Below are 26,825 nucleotides of genomic sequence, written 5' to 3'. Positions count from 1 at the left end.
TGGCTTTTTGGTTAATCACACAAACCCAGTATGTGGGTGCAGACCTTCACTATTGGAATCTGGCACTTCTGTCATTTAGTTTGGAGTGAACAATTGAGGCTGCATTGTGTGGTCAAAGGGGGGCGCTATAGGCTACGTTCCACATCATTGTAATAAACAGAATATAGCTGCTGTTGTCCATTAAAATAGTTGTGATGTTTTTTGAGGATAGATGAGGAATATTTTGGTCTATTCATCAGTACACACAATATATATAGTGTGACAAATATCTAATCAATAATTAGACTGAAATGATCACTGTGGAAGAATTTGAGAGTCATTTCTGTTTTCCCCTTAATGCACATTCACTCTCTTTTATTTATTTATTTTTTTTAAAAGTTAAAACCTACAACAGCGTATTAGGGCCACCTAGGAAAAATAAAAACACTTGTCACTACAAAAATAAAGTCATATTTTGAAAATAAAGCCATAGTATCATGAGAATAAAGTCGTAGTTTTTAAAAAAAAAAAAAGCTCATAATTTAATGAAAATGTCATACTTTTATGAGATTAAAGTTGTAATATATTGAAAATAAATTTACAGTAGTGCGATTAAAATGTCATAATTTAGAAATTGTAAGCCACTAAAGAGGCAATTTGCTCCAAATTGGTTCGGTTCTTACAACAAAACAAACCCAAACGTGTGTAAACTGTGTTCAAAGTCCTTCGACTAATGCCAATGAGTTGATGGTGGGCGGGGCTAATAGGCTCAGTATTTGGCCATTGTGCATAAACCCCAAATGAAAGTAGAACCTCACAAAATGTTACAAGTTCTACATTAATGCGACGAGTGTGTATGACTTCATTCTCGTAAATTAGGATGTTTTTCCCGCCTGTTTTTAAATTACGATGTTATTCTTGTAGTATTACAACTTCATTCTTGGAAAATTATGACTGTATTCGTCTTTATTCTCATAAAATTATTGGTTTTATCTCAATATTTTACAACTTTATTCTCGTAGTGATGAGTGGTTTTATTTTCTTATTTGGCCCTAATAAGCCTTTGTAAAAACCACCTCAAGCAAGTTTTTTTTTTTTTTGTGTGCTAATTTCACAACATTTCTTTTTTTACTATTTCCATAAACATGTCTTAATATGAAAGTTTAGAAACACATTAAATATGTTTATGGAAATGCTCCTAGTGTTACCTGTCATACCTCATGCAGTATAGACACTAATCATTACACACTACTACCCAAACACCACAGAGTATTGCTTCACCCGACAAAGGTTGGAGACTACACTAGTGTCTTTGCACGTTTGTCCAAATCTGACTCATTGTTGGACAGTATTCCACTTTAAACACCTGTAGAGCTTGTTTTTCAGTCAGTGTTAATATTGGCTTCTAGAATTAATGAAATTCTGTCCGATGGGTTTTTCAGGTACACGTTTGCGTCGTTCAGCGGAGCTCAAAGTGCTCTGGTCAAGCCTTTGATGATTGGCCCAATGGGGGTGGAGTTCTGTCAGCTGTAATGATCAGTATCAGATTTGTTACCAGGTGTAGGTTTCACAGAAATAGACGTTTCCTAGTATGCTAAGCTTCACCCATTACATATTTGGCCTTTAGCTACCTGACATTCAGTGGCGACTATGGTCATTTGTTGCGTTGAATCTTTGCTTCTCACTTGAAACATATCCACTAGTATTTTGCTGTTAGTGTGTTGTGGCTGTGGAGAAAGTAACTACGTCATGCCCAACACAAGCGTAAAAGGAAAAAGTCAAAAGTGGAATTCTTAAATGAGTATGAAACTAGGGTGAAAGGTAGAGAACCAGTCTGAAACATGGGGTTTGTGGTATCTGTTTATCTGAATACCATCAGTATGTTCTCTAGTGCCACTGCACCTGCTGAAAATGACAGTAACCCAGAGCAAAGGCAGCTGAGGTGTGGACGTGTCAGGACGCCAGTATTTAAGCAAAGCGCACCAATGTGGATACCCAAGTATTTATCAGTAATAGTATTCAGATTACTGTAGCGGTGACTTACAGCCGTCACTCATGTTAAAGCTGACAATACAGCTGTGGCACACGGCCAAAGGGCTGACGGGCTGTTGGTGTGGGACTGTCAGCAGCACGGTGTTGAAATGTGTGTGTGTTTTATGACACTAGAGCTAGAAAGGGGAAGACAGTCTGTTAGACACTACCATCTCCTTTATATTCTTTGATTCTTGTCCGTTCAAACAAACAGAAAGACTGGATGTGTTTGTCACTGCAGCTCTCTTCTGTTTTGCCTTTCATTGCCTTGAATAATGACATCACTGGTCCTTTCATGGCTGTGGAGCACAACCTGTGACCTGTACTTCATAAGAAAATGTATGTCACTACCCAGTTTCTTCAGTGCATGTACTCAAATACTACTTCCTGTTAGCTGTGTTACACCCAAGGTTATTATCATTAATGAAAACTAACGAAATGACAAAAACTAGAATTGTAAAAACATTTTCATTAACTGAAACAAATAAAAACTATGATTAAAAGAAATAAAACATAACTAACTGAAACTGTATTATGTGTTTACAAAACGAACTAAAATGGATAAAAATTATGGATAAAATTCCCTTCGTTTTCGTCTTTGTCAATGTCAGATTGATATAAAATCGATTTATTTCCCTCAAGCAATTTTTCTTGTGGTTTCCAGTCGTCTTCTGGTCCCCACTCTACCTGGAAACATGGAGACTAAAGTTGGGAGAAAGCAGCAGAGTCCTGTCTGGGATTTATTTGAATACGACGGAGAAGAAGAGAAAAGATATGACAAAACTAAAATTAATACTAAAGCTAAACTAAAACGAAGCATTTAGAAAATAACAAAAACTAATAAAAACTAGCAAACCTGCTCTAAAAACTAATAAAAACTAACTGAATTAGAGAAAAAAAAGTCAAAACTAAAACTATTATAACCTTGGTTACACCAATATATGTTCCAGTAATTTTTAATAATTGTAGTTTTTTTTGGTTGTAGTTATTGAAATGTCAGATTCTGCTCATACACATACAGGTACCCAACCTTACACAGTGAGGCAGATTTAGCAAATATCAGCTACTGAGGCAGAAGCAGCTAATGTTAGCTTTTGAGCGAGCCACAGTTAGTGGTCAAACTGCACGAAAGAAGAGGTTCAGTTACTTAAAGGTTTTCATTAGGCATATTTGAGACACTCTTTACAAAACAAAAACGTTAATTTATTATATCCCAATAAATGGACTTTTGGGGATATAATGGCTGTACACCGTCCACCGCCGCTGGATCTCCTTGGTGTTTTGGCGATAACTCGACAGATTTAGTTGGATTTCTTCTCCTTGATAACCAACATAGTGGACCCCTGGTGGAAGAACCCTGTGCATTTCAGCTTCTCCATGAGTATTATAAGTCATCCGCTTTAGTTGAAAATCGGTTCTTTGGACATAAATCAAGCAATAATAGGCTGACTGAGATAAAAATGACAAATGTCCCTGTTCTGTCTACCATCCAGAGTTCAGATGGGGTCATTTTCATTCACTAGGTGGAGTTTTGTTTGAAAAATTGGTTCTTTGACCATTATTCTGCCACTATCAGGTCCATGTAGCTCAAACTGAGTTCATATCGATTGTCTGTTAATTATCGTGAATAGATTTCTCTATAGAAGAGGACTGGGGGGATTTCAGGGATATGCCCTTGCTGTTGCCCCCTGACAGCATAAGCCTCGTTTAATTAGAACTTGTATGAATCTTCTGTTTCATCACTAATAAATGAACAAATGAGATTACCTCATAAAAGTACACGTGGAAGGATGTAAACCTCATCTGTGTGTGACGGCTGTCGGCTGGAATTTTCAACAAGAAATTTCCCTTTGATAATGAACTACATTTATAAGCAAAATATAGAATTCAATCAGTCGTGATTTTCGTGAATATTAGAGAGTGAAAAAATAACCAGAGATTAAAGACCTGATTATTTTCCTGTCTGATATTCAGATACAGTCTAGACCGGGGGTGTCAAACATACCCCCAACAGCGGACTGCCGTAGGTTCCATTCTGGCCCGTGGGATGAATTTGCAAAGGGCAAAAAAATTACAAGTCAAGTTTAGTTCTAAACCTGCAAAATTTATGATCTGTGATGCACATGGAGAAGTGATAAGTTGAGTAGTAATTTTGTTGAAATGACTCATAAGCTGCTTTTCGTAAGAAATTTCAGGTTTTTCACATTTTATTGTGAAAGGGTAGTTTGTAAATGTAAACATTTTCATAATATAATTTTACTTAAACAAAGAGAAACATTTGGAGTGGTCATTATTTACAGGCTGTTCAGCTGTTATTTTACTGATCCAGTCCATTTGAGACCAGACTGGACTGAATGTGACCCCCCCTGGTCTAGACATTAGAAACTACACCATCATCAACATAACAATGGACCAATAATGGAGCAGACACACAGGAGGAGGAGGAGACAGGGTGTTCCAGATGTCGACATGAGTTCAACCCAAAGTTCAGCTGTTTGTTCGATCTGTTTTCACAGAAGTAACAGCAACAACAAACTGCCACCAGTAAAGTGAACTGCACTGTAAACTCCAATAAGTTGATTTAACTAAAAAAAATAGTTGAAACTTATCACATCAAAATTTTTAAATAATGTAACTCTAAACCCGTTGCCTTAAAAATTTCAGTAATGAGTAATGAAAACTTGAGTGGATTAAACTTAAATGCTTGATTTGAATGGAATTACGATTTTAAGTACAACACACTAAATGCCAAGTGAATTTAACTTAAAATTTGTTCCAATGTCAATTGCTTTGTAGAATCATTAACTTAATATCAGTTCATTGAATTAAATTCAAAGTTGATTTAAATTAAAATCTTCTGCAATATAAATTGCTTTGCATAATTATTAAACTTAATACATTGTAGCATGGATGGACATTAGGCAGGGAGTTAGCTTAATATAATTTACCAGTACAGGAAGTGCTTTTAATTTGGCAAAGCATAAAGATTTACACTGAACAGGAACAATATAAGAAGAACAGTAAATCCATAGTTCTTCCTGTGGCTCTGACTCACGGTGCAGCTGTGCAAAAATACAAAACCAAACACAAAAAGGCCAATAAACTGACACACACACATTCAGTCCAAATGAACACTAGCAGCACAACCCACTGAACCCCTGCACAGAAAAAGAACACATTTACAACAACATGAACAATACCCACAATGAAAATAAATGTAAAAAAAAAGATGTGGTCAGGACTAAAACGTAGTGATTTAAATCCATTCAACTTCAACTGTTTTCGTACGTTTGACTGTGTCTACAAATTAGTAGAATATACTGAACATTTTATAGTAATGGAATAAAACTGAAATCATTTAAGTACATTGGAATTAAAACCTTTTAGTAAATACGAAGTCCAGGTTTACAGTGTGTAGATCAGTTCAAACCAAATCCGCCTTCACCTGAGCTCTGAAACCACCACGTCTTAAATATCCAGTGTTAGAGTTTAGTGGATCTGACAAAGGACCAAGTTTTCCACAGCCAGCTCCTGACCGTCTGTGTCAACAGTGGAACCTTTTCTGGACTGAACTGATGCTTTTTTTCAGGGTTTCAAATCTTCTGTCATGTTATAAACTCTGAGCTTGAAGCAGACCAGTGGATCCACCACAGACGGGTCATTAAATGTGGAGCAGGTTTTACGTCGGTGACAGGAACTAGTATTTGAGTGTTTGCGGTGTGGACCAGGTGGTGGCAGTGCACCTTCCTGTGGGCCGTTCTGAGTCGGGGTCCGTGAAATCAAACGTATCATTCACACGTGGATGTTGTCGATGCATATTCAGAACTTTTGGCTCAGCTTTGTTTAGTTTGTTCCTTTTGATTTGCTTTCTTTGTATGATAAAGCATTACCAGAACACTATTATTTAGGACCACTTGATTTATTTTCCTCACTCCAGTGTAACCTGAAGGTCAATTGTGTAGTGGTGTATAAAATTTTGTTTTGTTTTTTTTTTGTATGTAAACCAAATGTAAATTGTGTATCATACTGAGTGTGCCAACCCCACTCTGTAGAGCCAGGCTCTCTGTAAGTGCCAAAGCTGTGGTCATCACTGAAGGACGACCACCTGAGATGGTCCCCCTTTTAAATCAAACACACCAGAGACTAAAACGATAGCTGATTTAAGTTCACACAAAGACTTTATTATCTGTATTTAAGATTGAAGATTTAAAAGATAATCTGCTGTTTTTAAAGAAACTGTAATTATAATGCATGTGCTGTTTATTTTTGTGTTGGAGGTGAGGGCTTGGATGTTTTCAATGAAGCAGAGCCCTTCTGACAAAAGGGTTTGAGTTGGTTATTATCGATTCTTGATTTACATAACTCTTGCCATATTTTTTTAAGTGTTTCATGTATTTGTTTCAACCACTGTTGCCTGATCCTCATTCAAACATGAACATGATTATGATCATTGCCGCCTTCTAAGAGAGAAACATAATGACAAGGTATTTGTTTTAAATTGAAATAAATTTGTTCCTATACTTGCTGACTGTGTTTGTGTTGAGTGGGTTTCATCTTCTTAACACTTTAAATCAGTGGTTTCCAACCTTTTTATGCTCCTGACCCCATTTTAACATCACAAATTTCAGGCGACACCAGACGTTCAAAACAGAGACGTTTTATTTGGCTGAAATTAATTTGTTTTTGATCATGTAATAGTTTGTTATACTATGTTGCAAATACACTTTAATTTGAGACATTTAGACCAGGCATGTCCAAAGTCCGGCCCGGGGGCCAATCACGGCCCGCGGTCAGATTTTATACGGCCCACAGCTTCAGTTTTAGAATGTATTATTTATGGCCCGCTTGGACTGTTGAACCGAGTGCATGAATCATAAAAGGTTCAAAATGCAGTTCCTCCTTTCACCTCATGGTGGCAGCACCACTCTAACTCTATCTGGATCTGTGACTTTGCCGTGAACCCTTTTAGCTAATTTCTAACCACGGCGCCTGTAAATAAAAAAAAAAAAAGTTGACAGTGAGGGCCACCGCTTCCAGGAGAGATGGGAATTACAATTTTTTTTTCACTGAAAATCAAGGCGATTATGTTTGCCTAATTTGTCAAGAGACTGTTGTCTTGTTTAAGGAATTCAATGTAAAGAGACACTAGCAGACAAAACAAGCTAACACGTACAACAAGCTAGCAGGGAGTGAGCGCTCCGAAAAAGTGAAGCACATTCCAGCTGCTTTAAACTCACAACAGTGACTCTGCATGTGAACCTGGGAGTTCAATGAACTCACCACCAAGGCAGGATACCAAGTTGCCAGGTTAGTTGCCTATAACTGCTGGTGTTATGTACTTGTAGATGTGACACAAAATATTACTTTCTGAAGGATTTTGTGGAAGACAAGAGTAAGAGTCATATGTTTTCATCTTAAATGTTAACAGACTTTGCATTACTGAGTAATATATGAGTAATGATTACTTATATAAGTCATGTTTAAAATGAATGTGGGGTTAAGATTTTTATCAACTTCTTGGACGTTTAAGATACTCCACACAGTTTGTTCTATGTTATCTGACTCCAGATGTGAAAGGAAGGCAGAATTTTTTTTTTTTTTTTTTAATTTGTTCACACCTGAGTGGCTTAGATTTGGTTACATTGCCATTTAAAAAAAATGATATTGTGACAATGAAAATAAAATTGTTGTAGAACAGCGCTTTTATATGTAATTTTTACTGTTTAAAAAACATCTGAAGCGACCACTGGCCCCTGGCAATCTCCACATTATGAGATCTGGCCCTCTTTAAAAAAAGTTTGGACACCCCTGATTTAGACTATATAATAGGCCTGTAACGGTACACAAAATTTTCGGTTCGGTACGTTTTCGGTTTTGAAAGCCACGGTTCGTTTTTTTTTTTTTTTTTTTTCGGTTCAGTACGGGAAGAAAGAAAACCCCTCAAAATGTCTTTAATCCATTTATGAATTTTTGAACATTCTTCCACCGATTTTTGGAGACAATAGAATATAGAAAAACAGGAATTATATAATTCTGCTGCTATAAATCAAATAGAAAATAAAATATTACTAAATGTATTTTAAACATTAGTATTGCACTTTTCCCTGAAAGGGAGTTTTGAACAAACAAAAATCTAATCACAGTTCTGTCAGTTCACATTCTGCTTTAAAATAACAAAAAAAAAAAATTCCACATGAAGTGCAACATTAACAAGAGAGCAAACCGGTATTCTGTTTAAACAAACTGAAGAGAAACACTGACAAATAAATTAACCTAATTATTTATTTTAGGACAGATAAACTGTTTAGCCCACTGTGTGTGTGTGTGTGTGTGTGTGTGTGTGTGCTGGGTGCGATTTGTCAAAACACAGAGGGGGGGATTTCTTTTATTTGTTTTTGCTGGGGGGGCTGTTATATGTAGGGGTGCGGTCCATAACTAACGCTGCCGTGAAACGAAAGTGAAACTTTACATCCTTTCAACTCCTTCACAACTTCCAACTCCCAGGTTCTATTCCTCTATTATACAGTGTGTGAGAGAGAGAGAGAGAGAGCTAGTGTCAGTGTTTCAGAACTACCGTAGTTCCTCGGGGCCAAACAACGTCCGTCTTCTCTCCGTCTCTTTCCTGGTTGTTGTCTTTCACCTGAACCTGAACTGATCCAAACTGGACTGGACTGATGCTGGAGGGTCTGCAGTCTGTTCCCTTCAGGTTCACATCAGATTTGTTGTTTTTTTTTTTAACCTTATATCAGCTGTTATTTCAGATTTCGGGTCGTTGTGCACTAGTTCCATATGTCCGTGTGGAACTTGTGCAGATTTAAAGTTGTGCATCGAACGACGCCTTTCGTTCCTTTTTCTTTTTCTCATCATTCTGTGCTGTTTCAGAACAGCTGTGTACCGAACCGAACAGGTGTGTACCGAAAGGGTTCGGTTCGGTACATGAACCGTTACAGGCCTACTATATAATATACATTTTTATTAGTAAGTTTAATTTTTTACATTTTTTAAAATAAATTATTAGAAATTTCAGGCGACCCCAGACATTCAAAACAGAGACATTTTATTTGGCTGAAATTAATTTGTTCTTGATCATGTTATGGTTTGCTATAATATGCTGCAAAAAAAGTTAATTTTAGACAACATTTAGACTATATAATGTACATTTTCATTAGTAAGTTTTAATTTTTCCTTTTTTTTTTTTTTTTTTAAATAAATTAGAAATTTCAGGCGACCCCAGACATTCAAAACGGAGACTTTTTTGGGGGGGGGCTAAAATTAATTTGTTTTTGATCATGTAATAGTTTACTATACTATGTTGCAAATAAATGTTAATTTTAGACAACATTTGGACTATATAATGTGCATTTTTATTAGTAAGTTTTAATTTTTACATTGTTGTTTTTTTTTAATAAATTATTAGAAATTTCAGGCAACCCCTAACATTCAAAACAGAGACATTTTATTTGGCTGAAAATTTGTTTTTGATTGTGTTATGGTTTGCTATAATATGTTGCAATTAAACGTTAATTTTAAACAACATTTAGACTATATCATGTACATTTTTATTCTTCAGTCTCAGTGTAAATACAGCTGTTCTGTGAAGGCCTGAGAGTTTCGGCAGTGAGCAAACAGCAGCATGAAGGCTGAAAGAACAGCCCAGTTTAAAGCAGTTTGAACATGTCACAGGGATCTGTTCAGTCCATACGTCACAGAGGATGGCACAAGTGTAGACCTACCGAGACATGGACGCGCATCTACGGCCTGGACCAGGACGACTTTAATCTAAGACGCACCTCAAAGGCTCATGGGAACTGAGGAGGAGCTGCACAGATCCACAGCTCAGCTGGGACGGGATGTCCATAGACAACTATCGAGCACTCCATAAATCTGGCTTTTATGGAGGAGTAGTAGCTCAAAGAAAGCCTGTTTGCCCAAAGCCATGTAAGACACACAGGTTTTTAGCCTACATGCAAAACACTATGTGTGGCAAAACCCACAAAAACACTGTCCATGAACACACCGTCCCCACTGTGGAACATGTGGTGGCAGCATCACACTGTGGGGATGCTGTTTCCTTCCACTTCACACTTATGACCTACATCGTCTTGGTCCATCACATAAAATCCCAATAAAATACATTTAAGTTTGTGGTTATAATGTGAAAAATGTGGAAAAGTTCAAGGGGGATGAATAGTTTTGGAAGGCAGTGTGTCCGTCCTGTGGTGTGACCAGATACTGATGTGTACAGTCGGATTCTGATTCAGATCACATTCACATTTATTTGTCATTTCAGCATATAGAATACACACAAATGAAAAAAACATTGTACACTCAGGTCCCTGACTGTCAGCAAAATAATAAAATACTGATATAAAAACAATAACAACCCCCCGCCCCCCCCCCCCCCCCAAAAAAAAAAAACAACAACAACCTATAAATAACTAAAAAGTTTTATTTTCAAAGTGCACAGCTGGCGCACTGCACGGGTTACTTCAGTTAGGTTTCTATTCCATCATTATTTCACCACATCTCTGACTGACTTTTACTCTAACTGATAATACTACGCCCTCTAGTGGCCACAGCCTGCAGTAGAAATGATAACGTCCCTCTGCTAACATCCACCCATTCATAGACAGATTTCCATCCAACCTATCAGCATGTTTTCCTTTAACCAAGAAATCATTTACATGAAATGGTAACTTAATAGTAAGGGCTCTAAACTACGGTGGCCCAGAGGTGCAACGGCCCAAAAATTATCCACTATAAGAAAAAAATAAAAGAGAACAGCCCAAAAAATTATCCACTATAAGAAAAAAAAGAGAACAGCCCAAAAAATTATCCACTATAAGAAAAAAAAGAGAACAGCCCAAAAAATTATCCACTATAAGAAAAAAAAGATAACAGCCAAAAAAATTATCCACTATAAGAAAAAAAGAGAACAACCCAAAAAATTATCCACTATAAGAAAAAAGATAACAGCCCAAAAAATTATCCACTATAAGAAAAAAAGACAACAGCCCAAAAAATTATCCAAAAAAAAAAAAAAAAAATAGAACAGCCCAAAAAATTATCCACTATAAGAAAAAAAGAGAACAGCCAAAAACATTATCAACTACAAGAAAAAAAAGAGAACAGCCCAAAAAATTATCCAATAAAAAAAAAAAAAAAAAGAGAACAGCCCAAAAACTTATCTACTCATGAAACATGTAGAATATTCACTATCATCACGGCTTATGAAGACAGAGGTATTTTGTTGGACCCATCTTTGTGCATGAAAACACAGACACACTTTTGACTTTCAGACTTTTCGCTGTGGAAACACACAAAACTAACAAAGCCTACGCTGGATCCACATTGTAGGCTGCGAACTTTGGGTTGATTTTCTGAGTAAATATAAACTCGTATTTCTGTATCAAATCCCGTCTTCCTTCCTTTCTTTTTCACTTCTGCAGTCTCATAGTGTTCAGGACTTCCTGTGTGCACCACCCCCACTGCCGCTTTTAATTCACAAGTATTTTTATCTTGTCATTTGGCGCCTTCACATCTCAGACCATGGTGAGGGGTAGCAGCAGCTGAAGGGGCGGAGCTTGTGTTTATAGAGAGCACAAGTCATTTTGCAACGCACGCCAACATTCAGATTGTTTGTGGACTGGAAGAAGAAGAAGAAGTGTGCACAGTTAGAGACAGACGAGTACTGCTATGACTGACCGACAACAGGACACACCAGACACAGACCTGAACCCCCCTTTGGACCGTGGAGACGACAGCAGAGAAGACACAGATATGGACTCTGTGGACAAACAACAGGATTCCGCTCCACATGAAGAGGACTCGGAGTGTCCTGGCTGTCAGACTCGGGGTGTCGTGGTCCTGCCCTGTGGTCATAAACTGTGTCCCACATGCGTCAAACTGAGCCAGGGGGAACTGGGCCAGGCCGGGTGCACCATCTGTTATGGGTCCCAGTTAATGGATGCGGTCCTCCGCACTCTGCTGGACGCCCTGTTTCAGGACCAGCCCAGGAGGCGCTCGGCCACACACGGAGACACCGAGCAGAAGGTCAGAGGTCAAGAGGATGGAGTCCAGACCGGCGACGCACATGTGACCGTCGGGAGCGAGGAGTTGTGTGAGCAGCATGTGGAGGTGTTGAGTGTGTTCTGTTTGGAGGAGGAGGAGCCGCTCTGCTGCCGATGCCAGACAGAAGAACATGAAGACCATCAGAGCTGTTCCATAGGAGAGGCAGTTCTCCACTGTAAGGTCAGACACACATGAGGTGCACTCAACTCCTCCAACTGCTCCACCTGCTGCCTGAGCGCTAGTTTGTCCCTCTAGAGCAGGGGTGCCCAACCCTGGTCCTCGAGGGCTACTATCCTGCATGTTTTAGATGTTTCCCTCTTCCAACCCACCTGATTCAAATGATAGGCCTATCATCAGGCTCTGCAGAAGCCTGATAATGACCGTCAGGTGTGCTGGGAGAGGGAAACATCTAAAACGTGCAGGATAGTGGCCCTCGAGGACCAGGGTTGGGCACCCCTGCTCTAGAATCAGCTGCTTCTGTGTCCACTTTTCCTTATTTTGAGAAAACAGTTTGTAAACGTCACCTGTCTGATCTGTGATGTTTGCGGAGTTCTCCATCATCTTCTGTGTGGAACAGTGTTGACTGTGGAAGGAACCCTAAACAGATTGTTCACATGTTCTAAATCTCCACAGGCTTACAGATAGAAGAAGTTAAAAATGGACATAGAACTTTGTGATTCCAAGGTGTGGAAGTGTTCCCTGGTCCACATGTTCTATGTCCACCAGAGGAGCTGGTGCCTTTACAGGTGTCACTGATGATCCACATCAGGAAGTTCTATGTCCACCACAGCTGTTTGAAAAAAGTTATGAACAAACTAAGAACGTTTTAGTCACTGATTACATGGATTTTAGACTGAGGTCACAAATGACACAGTCAAAACCATCCTCTGCTAGTGTTTTCAATCCACATGGATTTAAGGTGGACAGCTCAAATGAGCACATCTGTCCTTTTTCATTAAAGGTAGAATGGTGAATAAAGGTGTTGGGACACCTGGAGGACCTGAGGAAACTGTGTTCACTCAGTTTTCATGGAAAACAACCATTTTCATCCATACTTCAATCCTCAAAGGAGGAGAATTAGTTGTGGGATGGAGGCAGATGATGTGGAACAGCATGAACCACCTTTAAGACTGAGGAGTGATGAGGAGTGAACATTCTGAGTCCACTCAGATGAAAGTCCATGAATGAGACACATTCTCATTTGAACCTGACACCAGACCACACTGACCACTGGACCACAGTCTAGAACAGAAACAATAAACATGAGAAAAAAGTGGATAAAATGCACAAATTGCATCCAAATTCAATCTCCATTCACGGATAAAAGGATTCTATCAAATCAATGACAAGTCTGTAAATGAGACACATTCTCATTTGAACCTGAGGAGGACAATATTGGACACTTGAGCAAAATCTAGTCTGAAAGAATGAAAGGATGAAAAAGAAAACTGATCCACAAATGACACACTTTGCGTCACAATGCCTCATCCAGTCCAGTCTAAAGTGACTCAAACACTGGTTTATCTGTGAGCCTCCTTCAGACCTGACTGGACAGCCTCGGCCGTCTAAAAAGGACACATTTGAACACTGAACTACTGTGAACAAACATCAAACTAAACTATTTCCATGACAGCCCTGTTCAGAACAACCATTTCCAACTGTTCCCAGGATCCAGATGCCGTACTGAGGCATCAACGGCAGAAAGGAAACATGGCTCAGTCCGTTTCAGATCCCCTCTGTGTATTTTCTGAGCATACATCTTTTTTGAGCGAATGTCACATGATCCAGGTCTGGCCCCTGATTGGCTCCTCTTGGACGTAGAACGACCTGATCTGAAACCAGCTCCACTCAGGACATAGAACTACATGTTTGTAGGTGTGAGTGTGTGGAGATGTTTACCTTGGAGCTCAGAACTGTGGGACACAAACTTAAATGGTTTTAGAATGTCCTGATATGCTTAACTCCATTTCTGCAAAAAGTGGACGTAGAAGCAGCTGATTCTCAAGGGACGAGTTTTCAATGCACCGGGTCACAGGTGTCAAACATGCGGCCCGGGGGCCAAATCTGGCCCCCCGCTGAAGGTCCCATTCCAGCCCGCAGGATGAAAGAGAGAGAGAATTCACCAGAATGTTGCCCAACACATGCACTGCTGTAGTTAGATGGAACCTAATGGGTCTTCCCTAACATCTCCTCCACAGAGAGAGCTGCGATCCACCATCAGAAACCTTCAGGAGCGCTTCCAAACGTTAACCTCCATCAGACAAACCTGGGAGGATACAGCAGCACACATCAAGGTACGAAATGATGTTCCAATCACTGAACCACAACCTCTGAAGAGAACGAAGACTAATGATAAGAGACTCATTTTAGTTTCAGTTATGAATAGATAACGGGGTTAGAAAACAGAGAATGTGACAAAAACAATGTTACTTTTATCTTTATTTCTTCATGCTTTATAGTGACATTATTCTGACTCCAGATTAATAACAGATTTTGATAGTTATGTTTATGCATACACTGTAAAAAAAAAAAAAAATCTGTGATTTAACAGAATTTTCACTGTTTATTTTACATATTTTTCCTGTATTTTTAAGATACAAGAAAATATCAATGAAATTACAAAAATAGACTGTGATTTTACACGTCAAATGTAAAAAAAACAAGTAAAAACTGTAACTGTGAATAACCAAAAAATTTCCATTTTTTAAAAGATTTTTTTTTCTTTTTTCACAGAAAAATACAGTTCAAATCCATTTGCAAATGTATTGTAATTTCACAAATATTTCTTTTCTATTCATGAGATTAAACTGTTATATATATATATTTATATATGTATATATATATATATATATATATATTTCATAATTGATTCACGTATAATAAAAATGAAATATGTGTAAATAACATTACAAGTTAGGGGAAATATTTTATATATTATTATTATTATTATTATTATTATTATTAAGTAAAATTTGAAATAATGTAAGTACACAAGTCAACAAAATATAGGACAGTTATGTAAAGTGAGCGTTTTAATGATTTTAAGAAGGAAATGTTCATATTATTACATTATTATTTCCATACTTGTTGATTTGTGCAGGGTTTGTCATCATAAGCAGTGGTGGTGACTGGTAATTATTGGATGTACTATAACCACATATCATCACCAGGGTACACCAGCACACCACTGTTTTAAAATATGACTTTAAATATAAATAAAAATACACAGTACTACTAAGATCCCAATGTGCGTGTAATAATTTGCGTGTACAATCTAGAATTTTGTGTGTGGGGTTGAACTGGTGAGTGAGGTGAGTTTCAAAGAGTGAATGTGTGAATGACAACAGGTGCAAACGTGGTGGAGACACGTCTGTTTAACCCTTTGATGCATGAATTATGAGGACATTTTGTCAAGATTTTTTTCCTGAGTGTTTTATTCCTCTTCAGGCATGAAAACCATACCATGCCATACCATACCATACCATACCATACCATACCATACCATACCATACCATACCATACCATACCATACCATACCATACCATACCAACTTTACTTATAAGCACTTTAAGAACTTCACAGCTGGCCAGTGCCGTACACGAAACATAAAACAAGGAAATAAATAAATAAGTGAAAAGTGATAACACAGGGTGAAAAGGTGGGTTAAGAACAACAAAATCCAACCATCATAAAAACAAAGACTGATAAAAACAGCATAGGAAATATAAAAAAACAAAAAAAACTCCAATATGATTAAAAATTTTTTATGAACCTGTTTTGTATGGAGTTACAAAAATGTCCACTCAGCTGGACAGCATGCAACAAACACGTATTTAAAACAAAATATCAGAAAATGATACACTGTGTGAAAACTAGGATTTTTTTTTTTAGTGCAGATAATCGGATGTTTTCTCACATTTTAACATACTCTAATACTAGGTATTACTCACTTCATGGAGATAATATGAAAAAAAACCAACAACTTTTTGTTTAAGAAAACTCTTAATTACGTCTAATAACAAATAGCAATTGATTTCCACTCAAACATGTTAGTGCAGATCAGGTTTATCAAGAACAGCAAAATTACAGTAATAGTATGAATTACAGTGTATGAGATGATGCATGAGCGTCCACTGTGTTGTCTGATATGGAACTATAACTGGAATAAACAAGAGAACAGCAGGAGAATAACTGTCCACTGTGGTGACCACTAGGCATGAAAGGGTTAAATGAGGGTTTGTGTGTTTTTTGTTGGTTTGCAGCATGGAGAGTTTGGAGAGATGAAAGCACAAAGCTAAATTCAACCGTATAGAATTAGAGGTGTTGGTAGATGAAACCAAGGAACACTTAAATGTGCTACAGCGAAGAAGCCTGGTTTGGACTCATTCAAGGAGTCCAGAGTGTGTGAAACCTCATAAACCTGGACATCCGCTACGACATGGCATTTAGGACGCACGACAGCACATCTGAAAAACAGGAGGGGGGGTCCAGCTGGAACAGCTGCCGTACGCTGGAATGACCCAGATGTAAAACTAATGTCAGCTGTCCAGGAGTTCAGTCGCTGCAGGTATTCTGCGACTCCTTCTCGTGGCTGGTTCCAGGTCAGTCTGACGTCCTCCAACAGCTCCATAAGCACCAGGCTGGAGAGGACACATGTTTACCTCCGCCAAGGAGGTTCTGTTTAGGCCGCCGTTGGTTTGTCTGTCGGTCTGTGTGCAAGATAACTCAAGATAATTGGCTTAGAGTCTGGTTTTGACCAACTCTATATGTAAAGTGTCATGAGAGAACTTTTGTTATGATTTGGTGATATATAAATAACATTTGATCGATTTGATTGAAAAAGATATGGACAGATTTGGATGAAAATTTCAGGAAATGTTGATACTGGCACAAGAAGCAAATGATTACATTTTAGTGATGATTGGGGGGGGTGTTGAAGGGAGGGTATTGAAGCCCACGCTGCCACTCATCTCCCTCTTTCTGCCACTCAGTGGGCGTAACCACAGTGACTTCCACTATCGGTGACATCACATGCATACTCTCTATAACTCGTTTATTGAAATATTCATAAATTTTATGTGATTCCTATTGTCGTCCTCTTCATGTGGTGGGGCAGCACCTTAGCGCCCTCTATTAATGATCATAGGTAATACTGCATCAGTCTTTAAACCTGAGTGTGTGTGTGTGTGTGTGTGTGTGTGTGCGTGTGTGTGTGTGTGTGTGTGTGCGTGTCATACCCTGAACCTCAGAACCAGTCGGTACAAACAGCCCAGTTTCTGAGGGAGGAGTTTGAGAAGATGCACCAGTTCCTGCGTGATGAGGAAGCCGCTCTGATGTCCAAGCTGAAACAGGAAGAAGACGAGAAGAGTCAGAGGATGAGAGACAAGCTGGATAAGATCAGCGCTGACATCCAAGCGCTGAACCGCAGTATCAGAGGAACCCAGGAGGCCATGGGATTAGAAGACATCCCATTCCTCAAGGTCATTTGTTCATCATCCTCACTCACTGTATCACAAATGCATGGATCACGAATGGATATAACGCCAGAGTTAAGCTGTGATTAGGATTGTGTGTTAGCAAGAATCTGCCAATACGATACAAATCACAAACCTAGGATCACGATACGAATAGAGATGGAACCATATGAAAAGTTCATATCACGGTTATTGTGACCAAAATCATCACAGTTATCATTATTAACACGGTATTGTTGAAACTGTGCTCAAAATGTTCAAAAAGTACTAATACACACACTGAAATAATTTAACCAAGTTGTATTTAAAAAAAAAAAAAAAAAAAAGAAACACACACAAAAAAAAAACCAAGTAAAATAATCAGAAAAGTCATTCAAATATTAACCCTTAGTGGTCTGAGTCTTTTTTTGTCTGTTTTTCAGTCCTTTTGATTTGGCCTTTATATACTATAGAAACAAATGTTTACTATACCCATGTTTGGATCTGTTTTTTCAGCACAACTTCATCTGTCTATTATTTTTTCACTTTAACCTACTATAAAAACATAAAAGGCCAGAAAACACACAAAAAATTATAAAATCTGATTTGAAAAATGTATATAATTTATTGCATAAATAACACAAAGATGCTTAATAAACCTTTCCAAAGACTTTAAAAGTGAATATTAGTTCCAAATATTAGGTATAGAAAATTAAAATTATAATAAATTCAAACTATACTCAAATATTTGACATAAAAGCAGATCTTTGTACAGGCGTTTTCTCTGGAAAAGTGCGGTAATCAAACACAGTTATCATGAGAATTGGAATTTAAATGGTAATACTAACTGTTGGCAATTTTACCACGGTTTATCGTTATATCAGTAATCATAGATACGATAGATAGGATATATCACGATATATCATGATACTGTTAAAAAGACAATTTTTTGTTTGTTTCTTTTTTAAATGATTATTTTCTTGAAGAATTGAATTACAGCAGAAATCTGCACAAATACTAAACACATTTTTGTTTGATCACAACAGGATCTAATGTTCTATCACAAAATTTTCCTGTGTTAAAACTGAAATTATTTTTTACAGACATTACAGATTAAGACCCTGTTCAAATGTTTATATTCTATTAGTTCAGAACTAACATCAGAACAGTATTTTTGTGTGATCTCAACAAAGGAACTCCCATCTGCCTCTCAGACAGTAAAAAGTGCTTTTAGGATGATTCAAATAACAATTATTTAATATAAAACAGTGTTAAATAATAATAAATACGATATAAACAATAAAGAAAAACAAAAAAACAAAAATGAACCTCCGCCATACCTGCATTTGAATAAATACCTAAAAATATCAATACAGTACTTTTTAATATTGATCCAGTATTGTGCAATGAAATATCGTGATATACTGCAGGACTGATATTTTCTTACAGTCCTAGCTGTGATGTGAGCCATTTGAGGAAAACAGTCATTAAAACAGTCAAAAGGTTTGCTGTTTGATTAACCTAACTAACCTGTGAATTAGGGAATTCAACAGAAAAGTCTGTATATTCTGATCAGTAAAGATTATAGTAACGACAGCAACAGATGAAACACATGGTACTGAAAACACAGATGTTTGATGGGACTGTCCTTAGACCATGTTTAGTCGGTACAAATCACCACAGACCTACAGTTTTGGTGATGATCTAACTGAGTCGTTTAGTCCTCACAACTTGGCCCATGTTACTCAGATCCTTCTGCGGCCCACTTTGAAGCTCATCAACATCAAGGGTTAGATGTGCATTTACCTGTGGATGCTTCTATGAAACTGGGTTTATTTTGGTATCTCACACTTTTCCAGCTTTTTAGACTCAATAATAAAAGGTAAATGCAGACATATTTCCCCGCAGGATGGACCTAATGATGACCTCAGATAAATGCAAGAACAATGCTCTGAGCAATCCCATATTTAATGAATTTTTAATCAAATATTGGGTCCAAAAATAGGACCCAAATATGGATATTAAAGCTCCCTAGGTGTCAGTGCATTAGATGTGAAAATGTGTGTAAATGCTCTTCTATAGACACTAAATACAGACACTGTGTTCAATGTGTGGATCCTAGTGGTTTGTCTAATCCACACATGTGGGTGTGTCATCAGTCTCAGTCTTATTCCAGGTTTGGTTTGGAACCCATCGTGTCCACTGGTGTTACATGCAGAACCTGCCCAGTTAAACGTACAAAAATCACAAATGATTTTGCAATAGTGGTCATTTTGTCAAACACTCTGACTTGCATAATTACTTCAATTCCAAAAATGTACCTGTGAGAATAAAAAGAGCTATTAACCTCCTCAGACCCAGCTATGGGTTTTCTGTCCACGTTTGTGGACAAGAGTTTCACAACTTTACACAGAAAAAAAGAAAAGAAAACTGTCCACCACAAAGGACATTCCATAAATATTTTAAAAAACAAAAAAAGCTTGTACTTTGCTGACGTTTCCTGGGTCTTAGGAGGTTAAAAAAATAGTAGCACATAATTTCCATGTCCTTTTGACCGTGTTCCAAACAGATTTTTGTATTAAATATAATGTAAAATAATATAAAAATGTGTTGTATGTGAAAAATAGTTTCTCTTTCACCTCAGTAAGTATTTATTTTTCAAATAGACCCAAAGTGCTTCCAAACCTGCTTCATAACATTCGTCTCCTCTGTCCAGTCTCACAGAAGTACCCTGTACATTCCACCGTTGTTACCAGATAATCAACATTAACACCACTTCACCTTCACTATGCTGTGGGGGATTGACTATACTGAATATATCTGATAATACTGGCTGTCAAAAAGGGATCAGATACATTTGTCATATTTAGAATTACTGATCATATATTGCACAGAAATATTAATGCAAAGGTATAACACAGATAGTTGATTATCATTCATCAGAAAGCACTGATGAATGCTGCACAGACTGCTGTAGGTCAGGGCAGTGACGAGTCTCATCACAACAGAAGTGCCTTTTAAACATGATGCTGTAAAACAGGATTATTACTGCAATTAACACACATGAGCTACACTTATACTGCGGTATGTTCCATGTTGGACAGCTGAGGACAGAGGAGGGGAAGCAAGTGTGTACGGAACAAGTGAGTGTGATGGCTTTGAAGGGTACAACTAACTGTGTTTGTTCCTGTGTCCCCTCAGAACTACAAGCAGACCTGTGAAAGGTGAGCTCCTTCAGGTACAGCTGACAGTCCTGTGTGACTAACGGATGCCTTAGTTTCACTGCACTGACACGAGCTCTGCTGCAGAGGGGTCAAAGTCATGTTAGTGCAGGGCCACATTCAGCCCAACAGGATCTGAAATGGACCAGACCAGGAAGAATGAAGGAAATCTGAATGAATGAATGAAATCTGAATGAATGAATGAAATCTGAATGAATGAATGAATGAATGAATGAATGAAATCTTTATTATGAACATGTAGAGCAGGGCTGTCAAGCTCATTTTGGTTCAGCGTCCATATTTAGCCCAATTTGATCTCAAGCGGGCCAGACCAGTAAAATTATGACTTAACCTACAAATGATGACAATTTTTTCTTCTTGTTTTAGTACAAAAAAAACAAAAAAACAACACCAATTAAATTATGAAAATATTTACATTTTACAAAAAAGATGTGAATAACCTGAAAAAACTGAAATTTCATTTGAAAAATTAGTGCAATTTTGACAATATTATGCCTGGACTTATTATTTATACATGCAAATTACACACAATATTACATAAACATTTGGTAACAGGCAGAATATTGTTAAAATTTTGGAGTTTGGAACTAAAATTTGAACAATTTCGACAATATTACAGTGAAAAAATGTAAAATTACATTATGATCAGGTTTACATCTACGTTTCCTTAAAAAGCTGAAAAACATGAACAACATGAATTGCCTTAAGAAAAACAAGTGCAGTTTTAACAATATTCTGCCTCGGTTTATCAGTTTATCATTTACACAAGGGCATTACAATCACAAAAAACATTTAGTAACAGGCAGAATATTGGTAAAATTGCATTTGCTTTTCTTAAGACATTTCCATTTGTTCATTTTTGTTCAGGTTATTCATGTTTTTTGTAAAAGTAAAGTTTGGTAATGTAAACATTTTCATGTAATTTTACTTTTTTACGCCAAAAAACACAAAGAGAGAATTTGGGGTTGTCATTATTTATAGGTTTTTATGATAATATTTTACTGGTTCTGACCCACTTCAAATCTAATTCGACTGTATGTGTCTGTATGTGGAACCTGAATTCAAATGATTTCGACGCCATTGACTGTTAACGTCTTTAGTGTAATTTTTGCATTTCACAAATTCATCCTGCGGGCCGGATTAGACCCTTTGGCCGGCCAGATTTGGACCCTGGGCCACATGTTTGATAGCAAAAATCAACCAACAAAACATAAGTAGGTACATAAATGATTGATAAGGAAACAAACAACTAAATAAATAAATAAATGCTTACTAATAATAGTAATAATAAATCAATCAATCAATCCTACTATATAAAGCACATTCTGTGTCCAATCGATCGATGTTGCAGCACAGGAGGGCGTCTGTACAGATTTTCCTCAGCCTTCACAGGCCTGATCGCTGCCAAACTCGTTAAATGAATACTAACATTACCTGACTATCTACTAGGCACAATTTAATGTCCATATTCAAATGTTGTGAGGTACGTAGGGGGATTTTAGCTTCTCTCTACTGTGAATTCTTCATCCCAGCTGCCATACTCCATGTTGAAGAATGTAAATAGGCAGTATTTCACTGCATGTACCATAAACTGATGGTAATGAAATAAGCAAACTGCCTAAATGCATAATTGTGTCTTGAAAATATTCCTTAAATATCCACTCCCAAATAAAGTGAACAAATAACGACAGTTTTTTACAAAATTGCTGCTGCTCTTGCTGTGTCCATTTACAATCATGTATCGGCACTTTTCACACACAATGGCATTACGGGTACAATGCTGCTAGTAAATAAATAGTAATAATAAGATAAATAAAACAAATGAAATGAAATTATAGATGCTCGAAAAGGAGTAGGAAGAAGTATAAACTTATGTACTCCTAACAGTGGAAAAAAATACAGTTATATTATACAAATGTATACACAAAGTTTGAAAATCTAAATAACATCAACAACTTCAAATGCGTTAAGAAAAATAAGTGCAATTTTAACAATATTATGCCTCAATTGATCATTTACACATGTGCATTAGAACTTACATTACAATTACAAATACACAAAATATTTAGTAACAGGTATAATATAGTTAAAATTGTATTTACTTTTCTTAGGACATTTCAGGTTGTTCATATTTGTTCAGGTTATTCACATTTTCTGTAAAAGGATATTTACCTCCGCCGAGGAAGTTCTGTTTTGGCCGGTGTTGGTTTGTCTGTTTGTCTGTCTGTGTGCAAGATAACTCAAAAAGTTCTGGACGGATTTGGGTGAAAATTTCAGGAAATGTCGATAATGGCACAAGGAACAAATGATTAAATTTTGGTGGTGATTGGGGTGGGGGGGCACTGATCTGCCTTGGTGGAGGTCTGCGCTCTCTGAGTGCTTTTCTAGTTTGAAAATGTAAAAATTTTCATGTAATTTAACTTTTTTTTTTTTTTTACATGAAATCAAAGGGAAAATGTGTGATTTTCCTTATTGATAGGCTATTATGATGGTGTTTTGCTGGTCCGACCCACCTGAGATTATATTGGTCTGTATGTGGAACCTGAATCTGAATTAAGATGATTTTGACACCACTGATTGTTAATATCTTCAGTGTAATTTTTGCATTTCACAAATTCAGTGCACAGGCCGGACTGGACCCTGTGCACATGTTGGACACCTGTGATCTACTGTGAACTTACTATGGATGATGACGGAAATGTTCATTGCATTATGAGGTGCCTTTGTGTGACAGGCTGCAGTCTCATTTGTAAAACTGTCTTATTAACCCTTTCATGCACAGTGGTCACTACAGTGGACAGTTCTTCTCCAGCTGTTCTCTTGTATATTCATGGATTTTGTTGTTTTAGTTCCATATCAGCCAACACAGTGGACGCTCATGCATCATCCCATACACTGACATTCAGACCATTACTGTAACTTTGCTGTTCTTGAGCTGCACTGACATATTTGAGTGTAAATCAGTTGCTTGTTATTGTGATTAGACTGTAATCAACAGGTTTTTTAAAACAAAAAGTTGTTTTTTTTAATATTATCTCCATGAAGTAAGTAATACCTAGTATTAGTGTATGTTAAAAGGTGAGAAAACATCAGATTAGCTGCATTAAAAATGTTTTTATGCCATAGTTTTCACACAGTACATCAATAAATACATTTCTTTGCTTCAAAAATTTAATGCATGGTGTCCAGCTGAGTGGACATTTTTGCAACTCAATGAAAAATAGGTTCATAAAAAAATTTCAATTGCATTGTTTTTTTAATGCCTAGATCAGGAGAAAAATCTCAATTAAGGCTCGCAAAAATTAATGCATGAAAGGGTTAAGACCATCAGAGGGTTTCATACAGGGTGGGGAAGCAAAATGTACAATGAACATTTAGTTGTTTTTTCTCAGCAGACACTACGTCAGTTGTTTTGAACCCAAACATATATTGATGTCATAATCATACCTAACACTATTATCCATACCTTTTCAGAAACTTTTGCCCATATGAGTAATCAGGAAAGCAAACGTCAAAGAGTGTGTGATTTGCTGAATGCACTCGTCACACCAAAGGAGATTTCAAAAATAGTTGGAGTGTCCATAAAGACTGTTTCTAATGGAAAGAAGAGAATGACTATGAGCAAAACTATTACCAGAAAGTCTGGAAGATACTATTAAAGAAGAATGGGAGAAGTTGTCACCCCAATATTTGAGGAACACTTGCTCAAGTTTCAGGAAGCGTGTGAAGGCAGTTATTGAGAAAGAAGGAGGACACATAGAATAAAAACATTTTCTATTATGGACATTTTCTTGTGGAAAATAAATTCTCATGACTTTCAGTAAACTAATTGGTCATACACTGTCTTTCAATCCCTGCCTCAAAATATTGTACATTTTGCTTCCCCACCCTGTAGATTCAGAGTCCTCAAATAACTGTCTTCTTTCTTCAGTTTTTACTCAGTACGAAAAAAATGAAGTTTAAATTCTGAAAAGAAATAAGGATTTTTTATTTTTCATGATAATTATCTGTATCAACTCAACTCAGAATGTCTGATTGTCCAACTCTGGCTTGTGCATCAAATGGAATGACTCCTAAGACACTGCAGCTGATGGCTTCCTTCTCGTTGGTCACAGAGCTCAGTGCACAACAGATGAACCTGCAGAAGAAGCTGACACTTTGCTTGATGTGGCCAAACTTCAGGGTTGTGTGCAACACCGAGTTTGGGACAAGATGCAAAGGATCATCCAGTACTGTGAGCGAACTAAACTGTCCCATCAGAACATTGTTAAAGTATGTTTCATGACAAGCTGTAAATTACTCTGCAGTGGCTACTGCCACAGCACTGTGGTACGAAATATTACCACAGAGCCAATCACATGATCTGAATTCTGCACTCGGAACATTGTCCCAGGGGCTGATTTATATTCCTCAAAAACCCGGCAAATTCCTCATATGAGGCAAAACAGTGGTCATGTTTCATGTAGTTTACCTGCATGATGAAACTGAGAGTGTGAACAGGCACACGCCAGCCCCCCTTAACTGGTCCCCCTGTCCTGTTCCTGACCCGGATAGGCCCAGGGCATGTGTGATGTGGTCTCCACTGTGCACTTTTCTACAGCATCGTCAACCTGTGATGAGTGTAAATCCTTAAATATTCATGCTGGATTTTGGGCACTGGCCTTTAGTTTCTCTTCTCGTTTTAATGATCTCTGTCCCTGTGTGCCTCAGTTCCAGTGGTCTTGGACCCAAACACATGTTCGGTGTGTCTGAGCGTGTCCTCTGACCTGGCCAGTGTGTTTGTGGGTGAGGAGCAGCATCTTCCAGACAATCCAGAGAGGTTCGTGAGCACCCAGAGCATCCTGGGCTCTGAGAGCTTCACTTCAGGGAGACACAGCTGGGAGGTGGAAGTGGGAGACAACAGTCACTGGGCTGTGGGCGTGGCCAGGGAGACGGTCCACAGAAAAGCCTTGTCTAACGCTGACCTCAGCCCCAGCTCTGCCTCTGGCTCAGACACAGACCCTGAAGACAGCATGTGGACACTGTCCCTCCACTCTGGAGAGTACTACAGCTCATCCAGCCCAGGGACCCCCCTCAAACTGAGGCGCAGACCCTGTAGGGTCCGGATTCAGCTGGACTGGGAGAGAGGCTGTCTGACTTTCTCCGATGCCAATGATAATACTTTGATCTGTCGTTTTAAAAAGCAGTGGAGTGGCCCGCTCAAACCCTACTTCTCGACTACTTGTTCCAAACATCCACTGAAAATCGCAGCCGGGAGAGTTACCGTTACTGCCGAGTAGGCTCACATGTGTTATTAAAAGGTGGTGGTGGGTAAAAGCCGCTCATCACCCACTAATGCCGCCTTTCCACTACATGGTACTGGCTCGACTCAACTCGGCCTTTTTGCGTTTCCATTACAAAGAAGGACCTGGAATCTGGTACCCGGTACTAGTTTTTTGGTATCACCTCCGCCGAGGTTCCAGGACTGGGGACCAGATACTAAAAGGTGACGTGTAAACACTGCAGACCACTGACTGGTCAGAGTCGTCTCTGTGACCCACTGTTTTACAAAAAACAGATGCAGAAGTTGACAGTAAATATGTTGGTAGGTGAATCCACATGATGACAGTCTGTAAAACTACACCATGGTTTGTTGAGGAGGTTCAGATGTAAAAATTCAGCATGAGCTTGATGAAACAACACGCATCGAGCGAGTTTATCAGCAACTCTCTGAGCAGACGACACGGAAGTAACGCACTGCATCGCTATGACGTCCAGGTACTGTGAAGTCGGTCCTGTCCTGTAATGGAAATGGTCTCCAAGAATAGGACCTGGTAGCCGAGTCGAGTCGAGCCAATTCCACGTAGTGGAAACGTGGCATAATTGATGATTAATAAAAACAGATGGACTCAAAACCATGGATACAGAGCTTATCACCAGATGGAGGATGCAAAATAAAGAAAACTCCACAATTCAGGTTTGCTCTTCAAAACACATGTTCACACTTTGGTAGAAACAATCCAGCTGCCTCAAGCATTTCCCGTAATTTTCATTCATTAAAGCAGTGTAT

The 26,825-nt window shown here is 38.0% G+C and overlaps 1 protein-coding gene across 1 annotated transcript; it reads left to right on the top strand.

Moving 5' to 3' along the window:
- Positions 1–11,662: 11,662 nt before the first annotated feature.
- On the top strand, positions 11,663–26,215 carry LOC115414025 (tripartite motif-containing protein 35). Its single transcript, XM_030127212.1, has 6 exons — positions 11,663–12,261; positions 14,280–14,375; positions 17,331–17,561; positions 20,736–20,758; positions 24,892–25,010; positions 25,487–26,215. The coding sequence occupies exons 1-6, from the start codon at positions 11,707–11,709 to the stop codon at positions 26,053–26,055; spliced, it is 1,593 nt and encodes a 530-aa protein (XP_029983072.1). The 5' UTR covers positions 11,663–11,706; the 3' UTR covers positions 26,056–26,215.
- The last annotated feature ends 610 nt before the right edge of the window (positions 26,216–26,825 follow it).

This window comes from Sphaeramia orbicularis, chromosome 22 (assembly GCF_902148855.1).
Source record: "Sphaeramia orbicularis chromosome 22, fSphaOr1.1, whole genome shotgun sequence".
In the NCBI taxonomy this organism is placed as follows: Eukaryota; Metazoa; Chordata; class Actinopteri; order Kurtiformes; family Apogonidae; genus Sphaeramia; species Sphaeramia orbicularis.
Note: the sequence above shows the minus strand (reverse complement) of the source record. Positions and strands in the feature narration are given on the sequence as shown.

Coding starts and splice junctions, on each gene's coding strand:
- LOC115414025 (XM_030127212.1), top strand. CDS start 11,707: ATGACTGACCGACAACAGGACACACCAGACACAGACCTGAACCCCCCT. Junction 14,376..17,330: donor ATACAGCAGCACACATCAAG/GTACGAAATGAT, acceptor CCTGAACCTCAG/AACCAGTCGGTACAAACAGC. Junction 20,759..24,891: donor TACAAGCAGACCTGTGAAAG/GTGAGCTCCTTC, acceptor CGTTGGTCACAG/AGCTCAGTGCACAACAGATG.